This window comes from Sturnira hondurensis, unplaced genomic scaffold (genome assembly GCF_014824575.4).
Source record: "Sturnira hondurensis isolate 20B ecotype Veracruz unplaced genomic scaffold, ASM1482457v3 Scaffold0018728, whole genome shotgun sequence".
In the NCBI taxonomy this organism is placed as follows: domain Eukaryota; kingdom Metazoa; phylum Chordata; class Mammalia; order Chiroptera; family Phyllostomidae; genus Sturnira; species Sturnira hondurensis.
This window is the reverse complement of record NW_028091359.1, coordinates 17,787,451-17,814,834: the sequence shown is the minus strand read 5'-3', so window position 1 is coordinate 17,814,834 and position 27,384 is coordinate 17,787,451. Positions and strand designations below refer to the sequence as shown.

Sequence of the window (27,384 nt, the reverse complement as noted above, 5' to 3'; positions counted from 1 at the left end):
CACATGTTGAAAAAATGCCTAAAGTTTTATGTACTGACTGAGATCTACATATCCGCAAGGGAAGAAAGGATTTGTCAACCAACTGGTTTACAGCCTTGACACCAGTTCCCAAATTTTAAGTTTTTTAAAATGAAAATAGAGCTAAAAACAAATCTAATCTATTGCTCTGCAAGAACAGATGGTGAACACAAATGACACTTTAAGCTGTTTTATTAAATTTAATGACACTGCTCACTGCTGACATTGGAACTTTTCACCAATACTAAAACCCTTAATTTGGTTTCACTAAATGATTGGTCTTGAAAATTTAGTGTGCACAATAACCTCCTGTGGAACTTGTTTTAAATGCATTCCTAGAGGTTCTGATTCAGAAGATCTGAAGAAGAAGCTAGGAATCTGTACTTTTTTTTTAAAGATTTTATTTATTCATCTTTAGAAGGGAAGGGAAGGAGAGAAGGAGAGAAGCATCAATGTATGGTTGCCTCCCGTGAGTCCCCTGCTGGGAACTGGCCTGCAACCCAGGCATGTGCCCTGACTGGGAATCGAATAGAGATTGTGTGGTTTGCAGGCCTGCGCTCAATCCACTGAGCTATGCCAGGCAGGGCAGAAGCTAGGAATCTGTACTTTTAACCAAGCACCCAGGTAATTCTGATATCACTGGCAGGCAACTGAAAATAAAAATTCCACATCTACACATAAAGTAAGGGTTCTGTACATCTCTTACTTTATTCCAGAGAAACATATGTACCTAATTCCAAAAGTTTCTAATTGGTTGCTTACCTTACAGGAAATACACTAAAACAAGTCACAAAAAATTTTAAGTTCTTTTATAAAGTTTATTATAAGTATCCATGCCAGAAGACATTCAAAGGAAACTATGGAGATTCAAGAAAAGAATCAGAGAGTACAAGTGTCTTATTTGATATTTAGATCTAGGAGACATCTAACATATCATGAAGACCAAGGGTCAGCAAACCAACCTGGGGGCCAAATCCAGCATGCTGCCTCGGTTTGTAGAACTGAAGAGCTACGATTGTTACATTTTAAAGTAATTTTAGCCCTGGCTGGTGTAGCTCAGTGGGTTGAGCGCGGGCCTGTGAACCAGAGGATCGCGGTTCGATTCCCGGTCAGGGCACATGCCTGGGTTGCAGGCCCATCAATGTACGGTTGCCTCTGCCGAGGACACACAATGTATCGTGTGTCCCCTGCCGGGAACTGGCCTGCAACCCAGGCATGTGCCCTGACCGGGAATCGAACCGCGATCCTCTGGTTCACAGGCCCGCGCTCAACCCACTGAGCTACACCAGCCAGGGCTAAAATTACTTTAAAATGTAACAATCGTAGCNGCATGCTGCCTCGGTTTGTAGAACTGAAGAGCTTAGATTGTTACATTTTAAAGTAATTTTAGCCCTGGCTGGTGTAGCTCAGTGGATTGAGCGCGGGCCCGTGAACCAGAGGATCGCGGTTCGACTCCCGGTCAGGGCAAATGCCTGGGTTGCAGGCCAGTTCCCGGCAGGGGACACACGATACATTGTGTCCTCTGCCGAGGACACACAATCCTCTGCCGAGGACACACAATCCTCTGCCGAGGACACACATTCTTATTCATTTACATATTGCCAATGACTACTTTTGTACAATACCAACAGAATCAAGTCATTGTAACTATTTTTCCAGGCAGAAAACTTTAAATTTTTATTTAATCAAATTCATCAATATTTTCATCATTTTGAGTCATGGTTCAAAGGCTTTTCTCTGGTTATAAAGGAACTTAACCCCTGGTTTCTTCTAGTTTTTGAATGGTTTTCTTCTTTTACATACATGTACTTACTGGGATATATTCTATGGCCAAAAAAAAACCTGAAAATAAACCTAAAATCTCATTAGGTAGTTCTATTATTAGTAGACTTGTTGGTATTATTATATGGACCCCATTTTATGTAAATTGTAAGATAAAGTAAATGAGTAATTCTGTCAATTTTGTTAAGAACAAAAAATTTTAGTATAAACAAAAGAGATACAAACAATAAAACTAAGAAATTAGGTAAAAACACTGAAACATTATATTTGATATGAAATTATAAATATGAACTCATTATTTTTAAAATTTTATTCATTGGTGATGAAAGAACCTAGAAACAATGATGACACAATATGTATGAGCATTCCTAGATCTCAGATGAATGACATCCACCAAAAGGAACTAAGAATCCCTAAAAAACGCATGAAGCTTTCAAAGACTACAGGAGTATGTCAGAAGAACACAGGAGCCAAAGATGGGTTAAGTCAAGCATTAGAAAGAAAAAAAATGGCTGCCCTGGCCATGTAACTCAGTTGGTTAGAGCATTGTCCCCATGCACCAAGGTTGTGGGTTTAATCCCTTGTCAGGGCACATAGAAAAATCAAAGAAGGAATGCACAAATAAGTGGAACAACAAATTGATGTTTCTCTCTCTCTCTCTCCCTTTCTCTCTCTCTAAAATCAATAAATTAAAAAAATTATAAAAGGCAAAGAAAAATTACCAACATCATATTCAGTGGGTAAAAACAAGTGTTTCCTTTAAGATGGAGAACATGACAGGGATGTCCACTTTCACCACTCTTATTCAACATAGTACTGGAAGTCCTAGCCACAGCAATCAGGCAAGAACAAGAAATAAAAGGCATTCAAATTGAAAAGGAAGAAGTAAAGCTGTCATTATTTCTTGATGACCTGATGATACTATATTTAGAGAACCCTAAAGATTCCACCAAAAAACTACTAGAACTGATAAATGAATTCAGTAAAGGAGCAGGATACAAAATAAATATCCAGAAATCAGTTGCATTTTTATTAATCAATTATGAAGTATTAAAAGGAAAATGAAGAAAACAGTTCCTATACTCAAAAAAAGGATGTGTACTAAAAAAATTATGACACTGAAAAAAAGAAATGGAAGAAGATACAAATAAGTGGAAGCACATGACATGCTCATGAATAGGAAGAACAGATATCACTAAAATATCCATACTTCTCAAAGCAACCTATAGATTCAATGTAATTATTATCAAGATACCAACAGCATACTTTACAGAACTAGCAAACAAATATTCCAAACATTTATATGGAACCACACAAGGCCCTGAATGGCCACAGCAATCTTGAAAGAAAGAAAAAAGAACAAAATTGGAGGAATCATGCTATCAAACTATACTTCAATCTCATAGAAATTAAAACAGCATGATACTAGCATAAAAACAGACACATAGATCAATGGAACAGAATAGAGAGCTGAAAAATAAACCCACACCTTTAACATCAGTTAATATTTGACAAAGGAAACAGAAACGTGCAACAGGGTAAAGATAGTCTATTCAATAAATGGTGTTGGGAAAATTGAACAGATACATGAAAAAAGTAAACTAGACCACCTTCTTATACCATACACAAGAAGAAACTCAAAATGGATTAAAGACAAATGTTAGATTTGAAACCATATAAATCCTAGAAGAAAACATTGACATAAAATCTTGGACATTTCTCATAGCAATATTTTTTCTGATATATAATATCTCCTTGGACAAGGGAAACAAAAGAAAAAACAAATGACACTACATCAAACTAAAAAGATTTTGCATAGCAAAAAAAAAAACAAAACACAAAAAACCATCAACAGAATGAAGACAGCCCACCGAATGGGAGAACATATTTGCCAATATATCTGATAAGGGCTTAGTATCCAAAATTTATAAGGAACTTACAAAACTTAGCACCAGAAAAACATACAATCCAGTTAAGGAATAGGTAAAGGACCTGAAAAGACTCTTCTCCAGAGAAGACATACAGATGGTCAATAGACATATGAAAAGATGCTGAATGTCACTAATCATCAGAGAGATGCAAATTAAAACCACAATGAGATATTACCTCACACTTGTCATAATGGCTATCATCAATATATCAACAAACAACAAGTGCTGGTGAGGATGTGGAGAGAAGGGAACACTCATGCACTGTTGGTGAGAATGTAGATTTGTGCAGCCACTGTGGAAAGCAGTATGGAGTTACCTATAACAAAGGAAGTTCCTTATGACCTAGCAATTTTACTTCTAGAAATATATGCAAAGAAACTCAAAACACTAATTTGAAAAAATATATGCACTGCTATGTTCATTGAAGCATTATTTACAATAGCCAAGATTTGGAAGCAGCTCAATTGCTCATCAGTAGATGAGCAGATAAAAAACCTGTGGTACATTTGCACAATGGAATACTACTCAGCCAAAAAAGGGAAAATCTTACCATTTATGTCAGCATGAATGGACCTGGAGAGTATTACACCAAGTGAAATAAGCCAGTCAGAGACAGACAAGTACCACATGATTTCATTTATATGTGGAATCTAATGAATATAATAAACTATCAAACAAAGTAGAAACAAACTTATAAATATAGAGAAAAGACTGACAGCTATCAGAGGGGAAGGGGGTTGAGGGTTCAGTGAAAAAGATGAAGGAATTAAGCAAAGAAAAAGACTCAGAGACACAGAGAACAGTATGGTGATTGCAAGAGGGAAAGGGGGATGGGGGAGGTAGAAGAGGGTAAAGGGGGGAATAAATGGTGGTGGAAGGAGGCTGGGTTTGGGGTGGTGAACACACAATGCAATGTACAGATGATGTATTATGAAGCTGTATACCTGAAACATACAAAATTTTATTAGCCAAAGTCACCCCAATAAATTCCATTTAAAAAGTATTATAATAGATTAAAATACATGGAATATGTATTAAAATCCATATGTTCATAATACTAAAAAAGACAAAAAACAACAACTTCCCCAAACAGGGAAAAATATTTCATTGGTTGCCACTGGAGGTGACTATTGATGAAAGAAAGACAGAAACTATATTCAGAAAATCTGCAATTAAGAGTAAAGAATTAAATATTTATTCTGTTTTCACCAGTAGAAAGTATGTTTCAATGTAACCAAATATATAGCAACCAAATGGAATTTATTTCAGGAATTATAAGATAGCTCAAAACTAGGAAATCTATTAATAAAATTCATTACTAATGAATCCAGAGTGAAAAATCAAATGATCATCTCCTTAGATGTTGAAAAAAGCATTTGACAAAATCAACATTCTTGATTTTTAAAGATCACTCTATAAGACAGAAACTAGGTGCATTTTTCCCAATGTGGTAAAATATATCTTTTTTTAGATCAAATGGAGTGCAGTTATGGTATATATATATATAAATAAAACTATTTATGGTAAAGTAGTAATTCATACAGGAGTAATTTTTACTTAAAGTCATAAAAAAGACAAAGATGCCCATATCTCCATCCTCATATTGGAGGAATAACCAATGTAATCAGCTAGGAGAAAGATGCTAGAAATATAAAAATTGAAAAGGAGGAAGGAAAACTATTGCTTGCAGACAGTATGGTTGCCTCCCTAGAAATCCCAAGAAATCAACTAAAAATTTACTATAAACAGTAAGAGAACTCAATAAGATAGCAAAAGATAAAAATATACAGAAATTAATAGCTTTTATGTATTCAAAGTACATCTAGATAGAAAATGTAATGGAAGAAGAAAGTCTCATGATTGCAACAAAAATGATAAAATAGTATTAAGTCTAATAAGAGATGCAAACCCATGGGAAAAAAACTTCAAGACAATATTGATGGATCCAAAATAAGATGAACAAATGGAAAGACATGTTCTCAGATAGAAACACTTGTCATTTTTAAAGGTGTCCATTTTCTCTAAGTTAACGAGTAAATTTAATCAGATTTCAGTAAAAAATGCCTGGGGAAAGGAGGGAGTGGGGAAAGGTGCCAGTGTGCTCCAGAGCGAGAGCCACCTTATTTTAGGTTTGCATGAGTACATTATTGCTTTATATGCTTTTCAACATAAGGAGCTGTATCACCAACTGAAAATACAACAAACTGTACCTGTTGTTGATAGTGTTGGTAACATGTATCTTCAGATCTTCTGTGACTTCTCTCATCACCCTCTGATAACCAGACATTCCTGAGCCTGTGATATAATAAGGGTTGTTTCTCATTAAGTATTCCCCCAGATAATTAATTGGATCAAATTTAGTTGGAATATCAACTTCTGTCAGAAGCTTCTTTCTTTCCACTTGCGTTAACATTTTTTCCACTCCAAGAACTAAGGTGGGTAGAAGTTTGTCGAGCAAATATACACGATCGCCTACTCTCATGTTTTCAATATTAAACCACTCTTTGGCCAGATTATCCTTAGGGATTTTTTTCTCAGCCTTCTTTTCTAGTTCTTTCTTCAGGTTATCCTTATCTATTATTCTCTGCTGCATTGCCAGAGCTCTTTCCTCTACTCTTTCCAGAAGATTTTTCTTCCATAGTTGGTCTAGGTTTGAATCCTGTACAGTTTGGTCCAAATCAAAAACCACTTTTGCAGGTTTTCTAACCACAATATTCTTTGAGACTCCAATGTTAAATTCCTCTGTTGAATCAGTTGAGGTTTTTGGCTGCCCCTCCAATTTTAATTCTGAGGGAAAAAAGGTGAAATGTGAGAAATATCAGAAGTAGATTTTAATCTCTACTAGTTTAGAATAGTATTAGGAAAATACAATCTCTTTAAATGGTGTATTCAAACACAGCTGAAAGTAACAGAAAATCAGATAATAATAGTGACTTTAACCATAAGGACATTTATTATTGACTTAATCAGAAGTCATTAGGCACTCACTGTTTTTCATTAAGTATCTTTCTTGTTTTATTTATTTTTATTCTTCTATTGATGCTAGAGACGGGGGAAGGGAGGGAGAAAGAGAGGAAGAGAAACATCAGTGAGAGAGAGAAACATCGATGCGTTGCCTCTTGCACACATCCCAACTAAGGGCTGAACTTGCAATTCGGGCATTTGTCCTGATTGGGAATTGAGCCTGTAACCTTTTGGTTTGTATGACAACACCCAACCAACTGTACCACACCAGCCAGGACCTGTTTCATTATTCTTTAATCATTTTTTGTGCTCGTACCTCAGGATAAAACGATAGCTACTACAGCTCCAGTCATCCCTCCTGTACAGGAATAAAGTGTTGAGAACAAAGGGGATTTTTCCTTTTGAGGTTCTGTTTTATTATCCAAGAAGAAAAGATCCCAGATTCCTGCTCCAACACTTCCTTTACATTTCATTGACCCCAATTAGATTACATGTCCACCCCTAGAACAGTAGCTGGTTGTTCTAATAAATGGTAGTAAAGATAAAAGGGACTACTATGGTTTTGACCAACCATATTTCTTCATGTCAGGATTTAGATCAAGTTTTCTGACATCAGGAGATTTCCATCTGCTATAATATTCGGGTTCAGTCAGCAGGCATAAAGGTAGGGAAGTTTTTGTTGAGTGGGCAATGAAGAAAGTCTACCATATATGTATATTTAAATTTATTTCTTCTCACTCTCATATTTCCATCCTTTTTCATGTTTTCATTTTTAAAACATAGTATGGAGATATTAGACCAAGATAGCAGAGTGAGAACAGGCACCCACATTCCCTCCCAACCAAAATCTCTATGACAGAAAAGGCTTTGTGAGAATGTATTTAATATGAATGTAAGAATGCTGGCATTCATGAAGGAGGCCTTCACTAGTAAGAAAATCTGAGGGTCTCTGAAAAATGTATGGTAGGTGGGAATAGACTGACTGAAGAAAATATAGGACTACAAATATACAGATGAAAAATAATGCACTGTGAAATTTGGGAGCAGCTTTGAGGCACCCTAAGTTTAAAGAATTTAGATACTGGTAGCAGGAGAATAGCTGACCATTCTGTGTGTCTTCATTACCATTTAAGCTATTCATCAGGCACAAGAGGCATTCACCCCTGCACTGGGACAATGCGGTTTGGGAGAGAGAGGCAGGATAATGCCTCTACACTGACAGACTTCACTGGCTGCACATCTTAAAATAAAAACTCCATCCACAAAAGAGCAAACAGGGATTCCCAAATGCAAATGTAAGTATACACATAAGAATCACAACTATTTAAAGAAAACTGTCTCTGTGACTAAATTCAACAAATGCAATAACTAATGCTACCCAAGGAAATACCATTAATAGAATAAGTGTGAAGAGTCTCTAAAAGAATTGTAATTAATATCCTCAGAGCAGAGAAATTAGAGAAAATGAAAAGAATCTTATAAATGTTATTAAAAAACAATTTAGAAAGCTTGGATACCTAATGCTCAGATCTTGGTCTGATATCATTCTCCAACTTTTTAAAAATTAGGAGTCACTGGAGAAATGGCTAATTTAAGGACTGGGGCAGGAAATACACATAATGAGCTTTGAGCATCTTGTGCCAGAAAGTAAGAAAGTACTCAAAAAAACTCTGCAATGATTGTGGTATGTCAAAGGGACACAACAGCCAACTGAAAGAACTCCTAATGTCCAAAGATCAAACAAGTTGAGCAATGAAATAAAGTACTATTGGATTATAACCAAGTATAAAAGAAATATCCATAAATCCATACTGATATTGTAACAGGGTACAGCCAGGGAGGGGGGCAAATAGGGATTTGTAATGGAGCCCAGAACTCAGGTTGTTCAGGAAATATTAGAGAAAAATATACATACAATGTCCTTACCATCACCAGTCTGAGCTGGGGGATGGGACACATGAAGCAGGGCTATTGAGAGCTGTTTTGTACAGCAACAGCTTTGCAGCTAACCTCTGCCATGGTCATTTAACATATTTATAAACCTTTACCTGGTTTCATAGATATGTTGAATAGCTGTGGCTATATGCTTTGAGCCAGGGGGATGGGAGTGACTTCACCCAGGATGTAACTGGGAAGAAATTCCCCCTGATTATAGCACCTGTGTGAGAGCTTGGAGATGACTGGCTCTATGCCATGAGGCCACACCTGCCCAGACTTACTATGGCAGCCCAGTAAAGCTGGAAGAATACAGGAGTGCTGGCAGGTGTAACTGACTGTGGAGGAGCCAGAAATGGGGCTGCAGAGGAAGATTGGTGTGGGGATTTAAACCCAGGCATGGCAGCCATACCAGTTTGGGCTTTGGCAGAAGTTGGAACCACACAGCTTGGGCTAGAGTTGGAACCACTCAGCTTTGGGTGCTCCCTTGTGCCACATGGCTTAGGAAGCAGGAGAGACTTTGCCTGGAAGAGAAGGGGTGAAAGGATTCTTGCTGGTGGGCCATGAGAAGGTGCCACGTGGTTTTGGATTGACTGGAGATTGTGGCAGTGACACAGCTGATGGTACTGGGAACCTGAACTACGGACTTCTAGTTCTTTTCCTGAGATATGGTACCCTGGACTGGGCAGAGGGAGAAGGAAGGACTGTGTGCATCTGTGGGTATTTTAAAGGACTTGAGCTTTTAAACAAAGACATTAAGTCATTACTCTAAGTCTGTATAACCTTTAAATAAATAATTTATTTCCTTTTAACCAATCTCTGGCATTGAGAGATGTCTTTCCCCTGGTGGCGGGCAAAGCAAACCTATTATGGGGGGACCCCCCCAGAGAAAAAGGAGGTATCTACAAAATTATTCCAAATAATTTTGTAGATACTCTGCCCTCAAAGAGGTAGAACATAATTCTTTTGTCTTTAAGTATGGGCCGTGCGTAGTATGGTATGTTAATGAGGTGAAAGGGGTGAACTTACAGTGGACAAACCTGACAAGAACTATTTCGGCCAGATGAAAAAAATTAACATCAACAGTAAAACCCACGCTAATAGCACATACGACATGCATGGTAGGATATGATGAGAATAGCATTTTACTTCTGCAGTCTTCCTCCCCCAAACCCATGGCCCCAATCTAATCATGATTTTTAAAATCCCATCAGACCAATCCCAATTAGGGACATTCTACAAAAATACCTGGTAGTATGCCTTGACACACATTTTATTTCTCTGTACCATATGACACAGTCGACTACTTCCTCTCCAGTGATAAATATTTTTGTCTGCCCAAATCCCTCTGGGGAACCACCCTTCTCTCATCCTTAATCCATTTGGTTTAGACAGAGCTGACCTCATCCATTTAAATCCGGGGATGGGTGGTGATCCAAACCTGACCACTGTCAAGGTCATTAAGAAAAAGGAAATCTGAGAAACTATCAGAACAAAGGAAAGTATAATTAAGTAATCTATAAAGAAACCCTTGAAAAGCCCACATTTAATCTAAAGAATGTCTTAATTCCAATAGTGGATGGTACTTATGAACCTCCCTCCAAGTTTTCATTTCCTCTTTGGCTAATTCTCTTATTCCAACATGGAGAAGTGAGGACGGGAGCAAAACACTCCCCCTTACCTCTCAATTGGATTTAGAAACAGATTAGCCACCTTTTTTTGGAGTAGGGGATCCATTCTGTTTTGTAACACATCCATCCATTTTGTTTTATAAATGCTCACTAATATGCAGTTTTCATATTTTGATTTTAAATAAGTGTCGAAGAGCAATTCTTTCAAGTTTGCATTTTCGAATGCACTCTTTTTGCTTCTAACCTTTCCATAAAAACCCAAGGCAAATAGATATTCCTTCTCCTGCTGTAAGAGTAGTGTTACAGACATATAACAAATTAATATTTACCCATCTGCCATCATTCATTAGTAAACTCCCACATGAACTAGGGCATTCTCTATCTTCACTGTAGCCTGTTAGTGTTCCTCTAGTGTGCTTGGCTATTATGGGTTGCTAAGCAATCATCTTAGTATTTACCTTGTCCCCACTGATATGCAGAAGAGAAGTAGATGTGTGTGGTTATAACTCTAGTCAAACACTTCTCTCTTAGGGCCATAAAGCCAAGAAAAGAAAAGGAGGTGCAGCAATAGCAGGGTCAATAAATCGAGATTCTGAACAAACCTTTCTGCAACTGTCTTTTGATTGAGTGACCTCTGAATTCAAGCATAATAAATTACAGCAGTGCCCCAAGGGCAAGTTAACTTGGAGATTCAGTTGAATAGAGTTTCAAACAGGCAGTAGAGTTTTTTTAGGAAGGCTGTGCTTGAACATTCCTGAACCTTCTACAGACAGATTGATTCATTTACACATTCACTCAATAAAAAATCACTGATGTGTCCCTTTGTGCCCAGCACCATGCTAAGCACTGAGATTCTTTTTCAGGATTGGCTTCCTAAACTCTTCATAGAATTAAAAGCCTCTCAAATTCTCCCCAACATATACACCTTCACCCTTATATAAATCCACCTTCTAACATACAAAGATGCATTAATTTATGCACTATGGGCATAAATGCCTTAAATAGGTAGGGACACAAAAGAATTCCTTATTCATATTTTAAAAGTCCAGCCTTATAAGTGACTTATCATTTCCTGTACTTAGTGCATGGCTCACTGCTGGGCATGGCCATGTTATAATTATAATAAGCCTATAACATTAGGCTTTCTTCACAAGAAGGCCTATAACATTAGTGGGCTGGGTCCTGATTAAACTGGTAAAAATTGACCCAGCAGGGCTATTCAACTAGATGTGTGGTGTTCTCTTTAAATACAGGTCCTGTCTGAAACTCAGCTGGTTTGGTCTTATTAGGATTTCTTAACATTTCTACATAATGTAGAATGACTACTGTGAAAGTGGAGGAAAAGAAGCACCACTAACTACTACCAGAATTAAATTCAATAGCTATAGGAAAAGGCATTTTCCTACAAAACTTTGATAATCTTAGGCTGTGTAATGTGAACAGAGGGGAGCAAATCGATGGCTTTAAAAAAAGATTTCTCAAAATGCAAGTTAAGCTCATAGCCTAAAAAAGTAAAATAATTAGGGTAAAATATTGAGAAATTCAAATGGTATATTTAACCACAATGTTTTCTATGCAAAGAAATGTACTTGAGCACATTCTGGGTGCTGCCTGGTAAGACAATATCATTCTGAGAAATATGAAACAAAGATAAAGATACTTCCTCTGACATGTTGAAATTGCAATAACAGTTCTTCTTCCCACTTCTTACGTGTACACACACACACACACACACACACACACACATTCACAATGGGGGAGTCAGAATATTAGGTTTAATTGTGACTGATCACAGAATAAATTAAGTACATTGCATTGCACTTAATATTACAACAAGAAACTCAAGTGTTTTCAGTATATATCATATTCTGGGATGAACAGACTTATGCAAAGAAAACATGCTTCCCTCTACTCTACATGGAAAAGCACTAACAGAAAATGAAAGTCCAAGGGCAGGAAAAAGCCAAAACTCTTGATTGATATGTTTTCTGGAGAGGCAATAAATTACTTGAGGGAATATGTGTGGGAATTTTTGCAGGTGCAAATTTTGCCATAACTGATTAATGTGAACACCTAATTAAATTTATAACAAATTACCAAGATCACAATTCTGTTTGGCATGTTTAAAATGAAAAAGTTCATGTATAAACCTGGCCCAATTCATTAAGAAGAAGGCAAAGTACATGTATGGAGTAGTGGTGGTGGAGGATGGGAGTGGGGAGGAAATGAAATCAAGAGATTGGTATGGGCCAAGGGGGAGACAGAGGAAGAGGGACTTGCAAAGAAACTTTTTAAAAGTTAGTGATGCTGTGAAAATTGTACTAAGTTTACAGTAACAACAGAATAAATTTTGGAAAGTTTGATTCTTAATGTGTACATATTAATGTGTGTATTAATAAGAAGAAATAGTCGATTATTGCTTTTACTTGGTTAAAAAGACAGAGGCCCTGGCTACTGTGGCTCACTTGGTTGCAGCATCAACCCATAAACTGTAAGTTTGCAGTTTGATTCCCAGCCAGGGCACGTGACTAGGTTGTGGGTTCAGTCCCTGATTGTGGCGCATATGAGGGGTCCCAGGTTGGGGCAGGTCCGATCCATGTTTCTCTCATATCAATGCTTCTCTCCTGCTTCCTCTCCCTCCCTTCCCCTCTCTCTAAAATCAATAAGCATGTCTTCAAATAAGGATTTTTAAAAAAGACAGAGAAACACCTTGGAGAAAAGCAAGCACCTAAAAATTATAACTAGTGTCTACATAGCAACCTATAGTTTAGAAAATGCTTCGATAATTATTACTGTAATTCAGCCTAGTGCAGCCTATCACATAATAAACCCTCAACACTTGTAAACCAAATCGATGGGAATTTCAATGAATCAAAATATAAACTGAAATTGTTAAATTGTAAAGATTGTAAAGAATTTTTGTTTTATAGGATTTCATGAAGTATCTGCAATTTGAAGAATGAGTGAAAGGGATGAATGTCTTGCTCAGAAAGGCAACTTAATCTGTTGCCTTTTTGATCATATAAATTTTCAATCTATTTGCATGATTATGTCGGACTTTGGTTGAAAGCTGGGCTAGAATTCAAATAGTATAAATGTGTGGTCGAGTATAGGGGTAAAAAGAAGAAACAAAAACAATATGCAGGCCTAATCACTTGGGCACCTTACTTTATGTTTGCATTAGTGGGTTGTTTGGTATGTGTCCATCAGCAATCTTAATTCAGTCATAAAATTGCCTCAAAAGTATTAATAGAAAGAAAAGGGAATATATTTTAAACTATTTCCCAAACTGTATTTAAAATAGTCCTAGGATTATATTTTTAAAGGGCAAAATCTTGAGGAAGGCATTGCTAATAAAAACTACATAATAGTTTTAAATTCTATTGAGTAGGGCAGCTATTTTCAACATTTTTCATCTCACAGTACACACAAACTAATTACTAAAATTCTTCAGCACACTAAAAATAAATAATTTATTTCTGATCTGAGAAAAAAAAGTATAATTTTGATTCATTCACACCAGATGACTACTGTGTTTGCTATTGTCATTTTTTAATTTGACATTCTAAGGGAAAAGAGGTCAGTGCCCCTGACTAAATAGGTATCACACGTTTTAAAACTTCTTGTGGCGCACAGTACACATGCTGCAGCACAAAGGCTGAAAATTGCTGATGTAGGGGCAAGGCTAGTTCTCTACCTTGGGATTTGATTTCATCTGTTGCTTCTTCTGCCACATTGTTGCTGGTATCTAATGCAGAACTGCCTGGTTGACACTGTGGCTTCTGAAAAGAAAAAGAAACAATTTCAAAATGAGTTGCTTTTCCTCAAAGTTGCATCAACTCTCTCAATTAAAGAATGCAGATAAATGCCTTGTAGGAGTCACCAAACATTCTTACTTAATTTTGTTAGCATTAAATGCTGTATATTAGAAACAGTGCAATAATCACAGTCTATTTACTACACTCAGAAGGTAAAATGTATTGGGTCAATGCGTCATCACATCTGTCTATTGCTAACAAGTAATATGCTAAGAATATAATACTTTATGTACATTAATCTTTGAATTATACAATACTTCCTACAAACATAATTTGAGACCACAGCATAGTGAAATCAGACTTTTGAAAATGTTACTTTCTTTTACTATTGGAATCACCTTTCATGTTTGTGGTGGAAAGAAAAACATTTCATCTTAATTAAAGAAAGTAAAGGTTAGTTTTATGAATAAATAGTGCCATAATAGCTTTTTATACTCAAGACAATGTACTTTTAAAAGAAGAATAACAGAATATTTTAAAGACTTAAATTAATCAACTTAATGGTGAATCTACATAGCTATTTTTAGTTGCCTCCCTGTTTCTATAAATGCTTTCTCATATATCTTGTGTTTACTTAAACACAGTTACTTAAATGATTAACATGGAAATTACATATTCAGAATGATAGTGAAATTATACTAAAAACTGGTGCTTATTGTACTTAGGGTAATAGTTCTGATTTCAGACAGCAATCTTGTACGTGCCCTGACCAGAGACTCCAACCTGCAACCTTGCCACCAGATGGACACTCCTAGGTAGAGCATTAGCCCTATACACCGACCTGCTACCTTGGTATATAGAGACAATGCTCTACCTAGGGGTGTCCAGCTGGTTACCTGTGGGCTGCATGCGGCCCAGCATGGATATGAATGTGGCTCAACACAAAATCGTAAATTTACTTAAAACCTTTTCTTTGCTCATCAGTTTTCCTTAGTGTGGCCCAAGACAACTCTTCTTCTAGTGTGGCCCAGAGACATCAAAAGTTTGGACACCTCTGTGCTAACTATAAGAAGCAACCAATGAATGCATAAGTGGAACAACAAATTGATGTCTGTCTGTTTCTCTCTAAAATAAATTTTAATAGTTACCAATCTTAAAAAAGAGAGAGCAATCTTTATTTATATATATAATTCATAATAGTTCTTCACGAGTGATCTATGCAAGGTTCCTGTAACAGCTTAAAATGAGGCAGCTTAATTTTTTTCATTTGCCATTTTATCTGTTTGCATATTACATCTTTTCCTTCTTTCATAAGAAAATTAATTTGTCCAGTTTACTCTTCAGCATTAACATCAGATTTTTCATGAAAACTCTACCTCACTGGGCTCATTCACTTCAGTTGCTTCCTGTTTTCCTTCTTTGTCTTTTTCATTTTCCTAAAATGGAAACAATGTTAGTAAGTGGTACCCAAAAGGAACTGGAAATAAACTAACATCACATACTCTAGCATATCAAGCTTCTTATGTTAAAAATTTTCACATAATGAGTGAACATCATACAAAGTAAAATCACACTAAGTACTTATATTAACAAATTCAAACAGTAACAGGATCATTAATACATAATGAATGTCAACCAACTAGAAACAGGCCACTGCTTCTTAGTTGATCCCTTCTGTTTGCAGCATTTTTTGTGGGGGTCAAAACCTGATACAGAATACTTCAACTAAAAAGAAAATAATTAAATGATAAAATATGATATTTCATCTTGGTTCTCCCAAGAAAGTTGAATCTCGAATCCTCTCTCCTGGTTAAATGGTTAGGAACCTATCTAAGTCAGGTACCTGAGCAGCTCTGGGTTCCTCTTGAGATGTTGACTCACTCATCTGGATCACTAGAAACTATCCCCAAATGGCAGCGGAAAGTATTACCAGATCATTATCAATAATAAAACAAGAGAAAGAAAATATTAATAAACAACAAGAAGTACTCTGAAAGATCAACTATCTCTCCCAACCCCCCTCTACATCCCACAGTTCTATTGAATGGTAATAAGTTCTCAACTGCTAGATTTTTCAAACGGTACTACTGTTTTTACTGTTATTACTGACTGAAGCTAGAATAATGCTAGGCTAGTGCTCAGGGAGACAGGAAAATTCACTCCAGTAATCATTACCATTATCATTAAAAAAAATAACAACAGAAATGCAACTAAATTTTTAAAAACATTATTAGCATCTTATTAATTTTTGAAATACCAGTCAAGGTGAGGTGAAGTGAAACTTTGATGGCTACCTAATTCATGTGAGAAAGGCTGACAGACACTGTAATAATAATTTCACTAAAAAGCATTTTTTGGAAGCGATGTTCTGAGAGAAATATGATTTATCTGTTTTTTTATTCATATTATGGAATTAAAATAGATAATTACCAGGTCCCCACTTCATTGTAAATGACGATAGATTGCCACAGATTATCAAAATCACTTCTGTGCCAAAACTCATTTGAAAGCAACTCATTTGACATTGCTTCCAAAAAATGCTTTTTAGTGAAATTATTATTACAGTGTCTGCCAGCCTTTCTCACATGAATTAGGTAGCCATTAAAGTTTCACTTCACCTCACCTTGATTGGTATTTCAAAAATTAAAATGTGTGTAGCCCTGGCCTGGCGGCTCAGATGGTTGGAGTGTCGTCTGTACACCAAAAGGCTGCAGATCTGATTTCTAGTCAGGGCACTTACTTAGGTTACTGGTTCCATCCCTGGCTGAGGCACATGTAGGAGGCAAATGATTAGTGTTTCTCATGTCCATGTTTGTCTTTCTCTCTCTATATTTGTGTTTCTCTCTATATATTTCTCCCTTCCCCTCTCTCTCTAAAACCAATCCTTAGTTGAGGGTTTAAAAAAAGTTGTGTATATTTAGGCTAGGTGCTATGTAAAAGATAAATTTTATCCATGGCCTCTGCCTCTAGGGTGGTTATAATATAAGGAGTCTTTCATATGAAATGGTATGTTTATACTGTGCTAGAGCAGGGGTGTCCAACCCACAGTGTGAGGGCTGCATATGACCCAGGATGGCTATGAATGTGGCCATCATAAAGTCATAAATTTGCTTAAAACATTATGAGATTCTTTTATGATTACATGTTGCAACGTATTTAACGTGTGGCCCAAGACAACTCTTCCTCTTTTGTGTGGCCCAGACATGCCCACAGGTTGGACACCCCTTTTAGAGTATTCGCTTTTTATCAACATAACATGTGTTCTAGTTGAATAAACCAAAAGTACATTCTTTAGAGACAACAGATTCCAACATTTAAAAATAGCTGCCTCAAAGCCTTTTTGAAGCAGTTCATAAATAAATAACATAAACCAGATTTCTTTGATAGGTCCCAATCATACATTTTTACAGACTGCTTTCTTTGCTTATAGTGTCCGTCTCCTGAAACTGCTAAGAAGCATCCTTCCATTTCTTTAAAAATCTGTTTTGTTTGGATGCACTCAGATAAATTAAACTAAAAAACCTTCATTGGGTGCCTTCTATATGCAGGTAGACACAGGGGCGAAAAATATGAATAAGACCTATCTTTGAAGAGTTCCCAGTTTAGTGAGGGGAAAAGGAATAAACAAATGAAATTGAATCTGAAAAGTGCAAAAGTAGAGGTACATGCAAAGTGTTAAAGAACACAGAGGAATAAATAATATATTTTCACAGAGAAGTCAGGGAAGTTTTCGCAGAAAAATATATTTTCAGGCTGGATTCAAGGGACTAGTAAGAACTTTTTGTGTAAAGCAGTGAGGAAGATTGAGAAAGAAAGAACAACACACACGCACAAGAGGATATGATATTGAAAAACTGAAGCATTCATGCAGCAGAGCATAGTTATACAAAAGAAAGTAGCAGAAAATGAGGCTAAAAAGTGTCAAACAATGCTCACTGGCACCAATTGAATATCAACAGAAAGTCCTAATTTGGGGTGCAGTGAAGAAGGAAATTTTATTCAGTGCAAAACAGCTCAATTGTGATACAGCACAGCTGTGAAAACAGCATGGCTGAAAAACAGCTCAATAGTGTCACAGTTCAATTATGAAGCAGCATGGCTGTGAAATGGAATGGCTGTGAAGAGGCCCTGGGGCAAGGTGGCCCTGGGGTGAGGCCCCATCTTGGGCTTGGCAGTTCTTCTCTATTCTGGTCAGTTCCATCTGCTCTTTCTTGCTCTGCTCCTGCAACAGTCTGCTTTGCTCTGCTCTGCTCCAGCAAAACGTCTTCCATGCTTCAGCTCCAGACAGACAGACAGAGAGTCTTCAGTGGAGAGGGAAGGGCTGCCCTAGTTGGTGTGGCTCAGTGGATTGAGTGCTGACCTGAAAACCAAAGGGTCACCAGTTTGATTCCAAGTCACATGCCTGGGTTGCAGGCCAGGTTCTCAGTGGGGGGCATTCGGGAGGCAACCACACATTAATGTTTCTCTCCCTCTCTCTCTCCTTCCCTTCCCCTTTCTCTAAAAATAAGTAAGTAAAATACTTGAAAAAAACAAAAAAAGGGAAGGGCTCCCAGAGCCAAAGGAGCCAGAGAGGAGATGACTTATATAGACAGAAGGTGCTTGATTGGTCTGTCCACATGCAAATGAGGACTCCAGTGGAGCTGCTGTGAATCATTGGTGGAGATGTTAATGGGGATATAGCTGCACAGCTCCAGTTGAATGGGGAAGCTTCAGTCCTATAGGTGGAAACAGGATTCCAGGAAATCCTCTATAAGGGCTGGCTCAGATGGCAGAAACAGTGCAGGAGGACAGTTAGGTCAGTGCAGGAGGCAGATAGCTTGGTGCAGGCTTCTGCCTGAAGTGCTGTTTGCACAAGAGGCCACTGTTTGGAAATGGCTGCTAGGGCTTTTTTTTAAAAGCCCAGTTAAGCCACTAGGAGCCCTTCTTAGTAGGTATTTTCTTTCTCAGTCTCCACTAAACATAACTTTTGAATCTGTAAAGTTATTCATGCTAAATCAAGGAGTTTGGACTTTATCTGTGCTTTTTAAGCACTGTACACATGTGATCAAACTGATGTTTTTAAAATGTTAATTCCACCAGCAAAGACTGGAAGTATGAAGGATTGGAGGTGGGGAAAGAGAATAAAGGTAAATTTTGTACCTTAAATGTTACACCTAAAGTGAATGCCTCACTGTCCCTCATGGCACAGTGAGGGGCACTGCCAGACATTGTCAGTACCCTAACCATATCCCTTCAGCTTCACCTTTACAGTACACGCAGATGTTTCTGATTGTAAGCATCTGAAATTCTGTCAGTGGGCTTCCTGTCAGTCCAAATGTGAGACAGGCCAGAAGATCTTGGAAATTAGTATCTGACAGGAGAAGCCTTCAGCCATTGATGAATAGGAAGTTGCATAAGGTCCCACAGGTGAAACATTTCTGAGGTATGTTCTATACTGTCTCCCAGAGTTCCTCAATAGGATTGAGCCTCAATTGCCCACAGGGAAACCTGCCCAATTATGCATTTGATACCTGCCTAACATCACAGACTTGCTTCACTTCTTGTATTACTTCCCTACTCCCTTACCATTGTTTTCTGGAATCATCTTCCAAATGTACACACACCCAACATCGTGGATTAGGGTCTGTTCTGAGAGAACTAAAAAAAACAACAACAAAAAAAAACCAACTACAATTATCAGGATTGGGGCATAATTGGATCTAAGGAGTACGAGAGAAGGTTAGTTAAGGCTGGCTGAGTGTGTTTTTAATATTTAGAAAGCTGAATGGGTGGTGATGTCATTTAGTAAAATAAGGAAAGGAAAAACATAACAGGATCAAAGACACAAGTTTGACTTTGGAGGTATTACATTTAAGCTACCTGCTTGATAGCCTTATAGAAGTTTCCAACAAGAATCTGAATGCCACTGAAATATGATGCATTTGCAGAAAGTTAAGCAGAATCAAGTCTTAAGGACTTGATTTCGTGGGTTGGAATATGATGGAAGCATTGTACAGTCTGAACAGCATTAATTAATTTGCATTCTGCACACTTCATATTCCATCCTGTGAGATTATAGAATCATTACACTTAGGTGTTGGCTGAGAACTAACCTTTGTGAATCTAGTTAAGACTCTCCACATACACTCCCATTAGATTTTTAAATCAGTGAATTGTAGCATTTGGCATCTTTGTTGGCAAGACTGTCAATTATATATGAAAGAGTAGCCAATTATGCTTGAGGAAGGAATTTCTCAGTATTAAAAAGAAACCATACCTAATTCTGATTGTTCAGACTAGCAAAAGATATGTCATTTACTTGGATTTCTTATAAGTCTTGACCTCCTGGATATTAATAGAAAGATGTCTTTGTAGGAGGATGCTAATAGAACTCACCCAATATGAATAACTAGGAGAAAAAATAAGAAGGCTGAAGGTACACCCCTGTTGATGAACACATAAGAGTAAGGCTGAGCCCTGGCTGGTGTAGCTCCGTGGCCTGAGCATGGGCCTGCAAGCCAAAGGATCGAGTTCGATTCCCAGTCAGGGCATATGGCTGGGTTGCAGGCCAGTTCCCAGCAGGGGACACACGAGAGGCAACCATACATTGATATTTCTCTCCCTCTCTCCTTCCCTTCCCCTCTAAAAATAAACAAACAAATAAATAAATAAAATCTTAAAAAAATAAGGCTGAGCCCTGGCTGGTGTGACTCAGTAGATTGAGTGCTGGCCTGCAAACCAAAGGGTTGCTGGTTCAGTTCCCAGCTGGAGCACATGGCTGGGTTGCAGGCCAGGTCCCCAGTAGGGGGCACACAAGACGCAACCACACATTGATATTTCTCTTCCTCTCTTTCTCCCTTTCTTCCCCTTTCTCTAAAAATAAATAAATAAATAAATAAAATCTTTTTTAAAAAAGTAAGGCTGAGACAGAAGAGCCAGTGAAAGATACTGATAACTACTGAAAGTGGCAGGAGATTCCCACAGCTGTGCACCTGCACACCATTAGTCTGACTCCTATTAGAAGCCTTTACTGCTGTACATATTCCTATGTCAATCCCTGGTAGCCCCACAAGTATATTCCAACAGTCAAGGCCCCCACAGCTGCTTTTGGGCCTGGATTTGACCTTGACTCCTGTCATTGGCCTGTATGGCTCTTCCCCCCTCAGTTAACCCTATAGTTGCACACCTGCAAGGTGTCTGCCCCAACTTCTATCACTAGCCTCTACTACCAAGCACATGCCTTGGCTAGTCTCCATAGTCATGCAATTTTACAATGACAACTGGAGTTGCTGCAGCTACTTGTGTACCTGAAGTTGACCTCTGCCTCTGATGCTGGCCCTGATCATCACCACCACTGCACATCTGCCTGCAACCAGCCCCTGTGCAGCCAGTTCCTGCAAATGTACACACTACTGGTTCTAGCCACCACCACTGCCTAGTATAGTCCTGAGACACTGGACTGGGGGTATCATTAAAGACCCCAAAACCCTTGCAGCCATTGTGAGCTTCCTGCTGCTCTTACCAATGATCATACAGTTGTTTATGTCATGGACCCCAGCTTACCTCAGATGATTGGATGCTATGCCCCCAAATTCAGAGGCACTGCATACCATCACACTCGGCCCATGTACTACTAGACCTAAGGTCACAGCAAGTTCCAGCATGCCTCTGCCCATGAATGCAGGTCTTTCCTTACCAAAGCCAGTACATTAAATCTGGAAGAGCTGATGGCTTCTTCAAAGGCACAGACATCTACAAAGCCTACAGGGATCATAAAGAATCATGGAAATATGCTATTACCATAGGAACACAGTAAACTTCCAGTAATGGACCCTAAAGAAGTGAGATCCACAAAATGTCTGATAAAAAGTTAAAAATAATTGTTCTGAAGATGCTCAAAGAACAAAGATAAACAATTTAATAAAATAAGGAAAATAATATAAGAATGAAGTAATAAATTTCACGAAGAGATAGAAAACATAAAAAAGAACCAAAGAGAAATTTTTGAGCTGAACAATACAATGACTGAAATGAAGAATTCAATAACTTCAACAATGACTAGACCAAGCAGAAGAATCAGTAGACTTGAATACAAATCATTTCAATTAACCAGTCACAGGAAAACAAATTAAAAAAAAATGAAGATGGGGACTTCCGCCAAGATGGAGGCGTAGGTGGAAACACTGTGCCTTCTCCCACAACCAAGTTTGAATACAACAAAGGTTTGGAGAACAAAGACGCAGCCAAAGAACAGAAAATTGAACTATACAGAAGTCCAACAACAACCAACGTTCAACCAGACCAGTAAGAGGAGCGGAGCCAACAGTGGAGCAGGGTCGGGCAGGAAGGATCCCCCCAACCCCAGGCGCCCAGGCATCTGGGGTAGCGATGGTGGACCCAGTGAGGGCTTGGGACAGCAGGAGTGAGAAGTGAGACGGACCGCGCAGCCCCCAGCAATGAACCCAGCAGCATCTGACCTTGGTCACACATTCTCTAGCAGTGGGACGAATTGAGTGGCCCATTCGAGCCGCCCATTCACGCGCAGTGGGACAAATCGCACAGCCCCTGGTGGCGGGGGGAGGAAGCAAAGGGTGCTTGCCATGGCCTTCCTTTGGCCCCGCCACCACATACAGTGTCACAACCCAGCAACTGGGTCGCCCGGCCCTGGTGAAGACCTAGGGCTCTGCTCCTCATACCTAACAGGTACGAACAATCCAAAATATGGCTTAAGAAGAACTCAAAGCCCCAGAGCCAATAACTCTAAGTGACCAGGAAATAGCGAAACTCTCACATGCACAATTCAAGACACTGTTTATCAGGATGCTCACAGAACTGGTTGATTATAGTCACAAATTAGAGGAATATATGAAGGCTGAACTAATTGAAATGAAGGGAAATGCACAGGAAACCAATAGTGATGGAAAGGAAATTGGCACTTAAATCAAGGGGGTGGACCAGAAGGAAGAAAGAAATGACCAAACAGGAAAAAGTAAAGTTACAAGAATTCAGAAAAATGAGGAGAGGATTAGGAACCTCCAGGACATCTTTAAACATTCCCACATCCGGATTATAGGGGTACCAGAAGGGGGAAAGAAACAGCCACAAGTGGAAAACGTATTTGAACAAATAATAAAGGAGAACTTCCCCAGTCTGGCAAAGGAAATAGACTTCCGGGAAGTCCAGGAAGCTCAGAGAGTCCCAAAGAAGTTGGACCCAAGAAGGAACACACCAAGGCACATCATAATTACATTAGCCAAGATTAAAATGAAGGAGAGAATCCTAGAAGCAGCAAGAGATAAGGGGACAGTCATCTACAAAGGAGTTCCCATCAGACTGTCAGCAGATTTCTCAAAAGAGACCTTACAGGCAAGAAGGAGCTGGAAAGAAGTATTCCAAGTCATGAAATCCAAAGACCTACATCCAAGACTGCTCTGCCCAGCAAAGCTTTCATTTAGAATGGAAGGACAGATAAAGTGCTTCTCAGATAAGGTCAAGTTCAAGGAGTTCATCATCACCAAGCCCTTATTATATGAAATGCTAAAGGGACTTATATAAGAAAAAGAAGATGAAAAATATGAACAGTGAAAGGACAGCAAACTCACAGTTATTAACAACCACACCTAAAACAAAAACAAACCAAGAGGACAGCTAGATCAGGAGTGGAACCATAGAAATGAAGAACACATGGAGGGTTAGCAACAGGGGAGTGGGAGGAGGAGAAGGGGGGAGAAGATACAGAAAATAAGTAGCATAGACGGTAGGTAAAAAATAGATAGGGGGCAGGGCAAGAATAGTAGGGGAAATATAGAATCTAAAGAACTTGAGACATGTGGGCATAAACTAAAGGGGGGAAGGGTGGGGGAGGGGTGTGTAGGGTGGAGGGGAATGAAGGGGGGAATAGAACAACTGTAATGGTATAATCAATAAAATATATTAAAAAAATAAAGATGAATGAAGAAAGCATTTGGACTTACAGAACACCAATAAGAGAAAGAATATATACATTATGGCAGTCAAAGCAGAGTCAGAAAGGGGCAGGACATTTAAAAAATAACACCTGAGAACTTCTCAAGTCTGAAGAGAGATTAAACATCCAAGTTCTTGAACCTTATAGGTCTGTAAACAAATTCAACCAAAAGAGTTCTGCGAGACACCTTATAATAAGACAGTCAAAAATTAAAGGCAGACTTCCAGCCAAGATGGAGCCATAGGTGGAAACACTGTGCCTCCTTGCACAACCAAGTTTAAAGATGACAAAGTTTTAGTAACAAAAACACAACCAAAACACAGAAAATTGAACTGTATGGAAGTCCGACAACAATGAACCATTCAGTCAAACTGGTAAGAGGGGCAGAGTCAGTGTCTGGCAGATGGGGGGTCAGGCAGGAAAGGTCAGCCAGACCGACCTGGGCACATAGGCGGTGGTTGTCAGATCCCAGGTGTGGGGTGGCAACAGGCAGACCCAGTGAGGGTGCAAGGCGGCTGGCTGATAGCGGTCACACATTCGCATGCAGATAAACCAGGCAAAGGAGTGAACAGTGAGACAGACTGCGCAGGCTAGGGCCCCAGCAATGGGAATTAAAGCCTAAAAGCACCTATTGGAAAAACATTTGGGGGGTCGAGGTTCCAGGAGAGGCTCACAGGCTCACAGAGAGCTTGTTGGAGAGACCCACAGGGTCCTGGAGGGTACACAGGCCCACACACCCAGGAGCTGGCACCAGGGGGGCCAGGTTTGCTTGCAGGAAGCAGCAGAGGGGACCAAAATCTGAGAGAGAGCAGATCAAACCCTACTGCCCCTCTCTGACCCCGCCCCCACATACAGCATCACAACCCAGTGACTGGATGGCCCCACCCTAGTGGAACACCTAAGGCTCCGCCCCTCATACGTAACAGGCATGAACAAGCCAAAACATTATGGCTCAAGAACAGCTCAAAGCCCCAGAGCCAATACTTCTAAGTGACCAAGAGATAGCCAACCTATCAGATGCACAGTTCAAAATACTGGTGATCAGGATGCTCACAGAACTGGTTAACTTTAGTCACAAACTAGAGGAACAAATGAAGGCTAAACTGATTGAAATGAAGGGAAATGCACAGGAAACCAATAGTGATGGAAAGAAAACTGGGATTCAAATCAAGGGAGTGGACCAGAAGGAAGAAAATGATGACCAAACAGAAAAGAATAAAGAAACAAGAATTCAAAAAAATGAGGAGAGGCTTAGGAACCTCCAGGACATCCTTAAATGTTCCAACATCTGAATTATAGGGGTACCAGAAGAGGAAGAGGAAGAGCTACAAGTGGAAAACTTATTTGACCACATAATAAAGGAGAACTTCCCCAGTCTGGTAAAGGAAATAGACTTCCAGGAAGTCCAGGAAGCTCAGAGAGTCCCAAAGAAGTTGGACCCAAGAAGGAACACACCAAGGCACATCATAATTACATTAGCCAAGATTAAAATGAAGGAGAGAACCCTAGAAGCAGCAAGAGATAAGGGGACAGTCATCTACAAAGAAGTTCCCATCAGACTGTCAGCTGATTTCTCAAAAGAGACCTTACAGGCAAGAAGGGGCTGGAAAGTATTCCAGGTCATGAAGTGCAAGGACCTACATCCAAGATTGCTCTCTCCAGCAAAGCTTTCATTTAGAATGGAGGGCAGATAAAGTGCTTCTCAGATAAGGTCAAGTTCAAGGAGTTTATCATCACCAAGCCCTTATGAAATGTTAAAGGGACTTGTCTAAGAAAAAGAAGATAAAAAACATGAACAGTGAAAGGACAGCAAACTACAGTTATTAACAGTTATTAACAGTTATTAACAACCACAACTAAAACAAAAGCAATCTAAGAGGACAACTAGATCAGGAGCGGAACCATAGAAATGGAGATCACATGGAGGATTAGCAACAGGCAAGTCGGAAGAGGAGAAGGGGGGAAAAGGTACAGAGAATAAGTAGCACAGACGGTAGGTAGAGAATAGACAGGGGGGAGGGCAAGAATAGTATGGGAAATATAGAATCTAAAGACTTGTGACACTCGGACATAAACTAAAGCGGGGGGAATGGTGGGGGAGGGGTGTGCAGGGTGGAGGGGAATGAAGGGGGGAATGGGACAATTGTAATGGCATAATCAATAAAATATATTTAAAAAATTAAAGGCAAAGAATCTTGAAAACAGCAACATAAAAGAAGCTTGTCACTTAAAAGGGAAGCCCATAAGACTATCAGCAGATTTCTCAGCAGAAACTTTGCAGGGCAGGAGTGGGGTGTTATATTCAAAGTGATGAAAAAAACTGTTTTCAAAGTTATTCTCAGAAATGAAGTAGAGATAAAGTCTTTCCCAAACAAAGTTGAGGGATTTTATCACTGATTAGTAACATGATAAGATATAAAAATATAAAACACACTGGTGAATATAAATATATAGTCAAATTCAAAATATTCCAATACTATGATACGGTAGTATGTATCACGTAATTCTAGTGCAAAGTTTAAAGGACAGAAGTATTAAAAATAATAATAACTTCCATAATTTACTAATGGAAATGCAGTATAAAAAGATGTAAATTATGGCATCAAAAACATCAAATGGGGGGCAGAGTAAAAGGATACAGTTTTTGCATGTGATTAAAGTTACCAGTTTAAAAAAAATTATTGTAGACTTCCGCCAAGATGGAGGCATAGGTGGAAACACTGTGCCTTCTCCCACAACCAAGTTTGAATACAACAAAGGTTTGGAGAACAAAGACACAGCCACAAAACAGAAAATTGAATTATACAGAAGTCCAACAACCACTAACCATTCAACGGGGACGGTAAGAGGGGTGGAGCCAGCAGCGGAGCAGGGTCAGGCAGGAAAGATCCCCAGACCTAGGCGCGCAAGTGGCCCGGATCCAGTGAGGGTGTGTGGCAGACTGACCGCGGTCACACATTTGCGCACAATGAGACGGACCATGCAGGCCTCAGGGGGCAGGGCTGGCGGCGGTGACACACTCGCATGCAGTGGGACAAAACGCGTGGGCCTGGTGACGGTGGCAGCTGCCGCACCTGTGGGGGCTGCGGCAGGAGACTGCAGAGGGGACGCCATTGCTCCTCTCTGACCCCGCCCCCACATACAGCGTCACAACCCAGCGACTGAGTTGCCCTGCTCTAGTGAACACTTTAGAGCTCCAATCCTGCAACGGTACAGGCACGAACAGCCCAAAAGATGGCGCAAGAAGAACTCAAAGTCCCAGAGCCAATAACTCTAAGCAACCAAGAAATTGCCAGCCTCTCAGAAGCACAATTCAAGACACCGTTTATCAGGATGCTCACAGAACTGGTTGATTATAGCCACAACATAGAGGAACATATGAAGGCTAAACTAATTGAAATGAAGGGAGATGTCCAGGA

At 39.1% G+C, this 27,384-nt stretch overlaps 1 protein-coding gene across 1 annotated transcript in view; it reads right to left on the bottom strand.

The window, feature by feature from the left end:
* EFCAB5 (EF-hand calcium binding domain 5) overlaps positions 1 to 27,079 on the bottom strand; it is a 115,161-nt gene extending 88,082 nt beyond the window's left edge. Inside the window, exons 1-5 of the mRNA XM_037070042.1 lie at positions 27,040 to 27,079; positions 21,695 to 21,759; positions 15,396 to 15,455; positions 13,959 to 14,043; positions 5,942 to 6,518 (exon numbers count right to left, since the gene is read on the bottom strand). Of these exons, the coding sequence (XP_036925937.1) occupies positions 5,942 to 6,518; positions 13,959 to 14,043; positions 15,396 to 15,455; positions 21,695 to 21,759; positions 27,040 to 27,079 (827 nt within the window). The remainder of the gene's footprint in view (positions 1 to 5,941; positions 6,519 to 13,958; positions 14,044 to 15,395; positions 15,456 to 21,694; positions 21,760 to 27,039) is intronic.
* Positions 27,080 to 27,384: the final 305 nt, after the last annotated feature.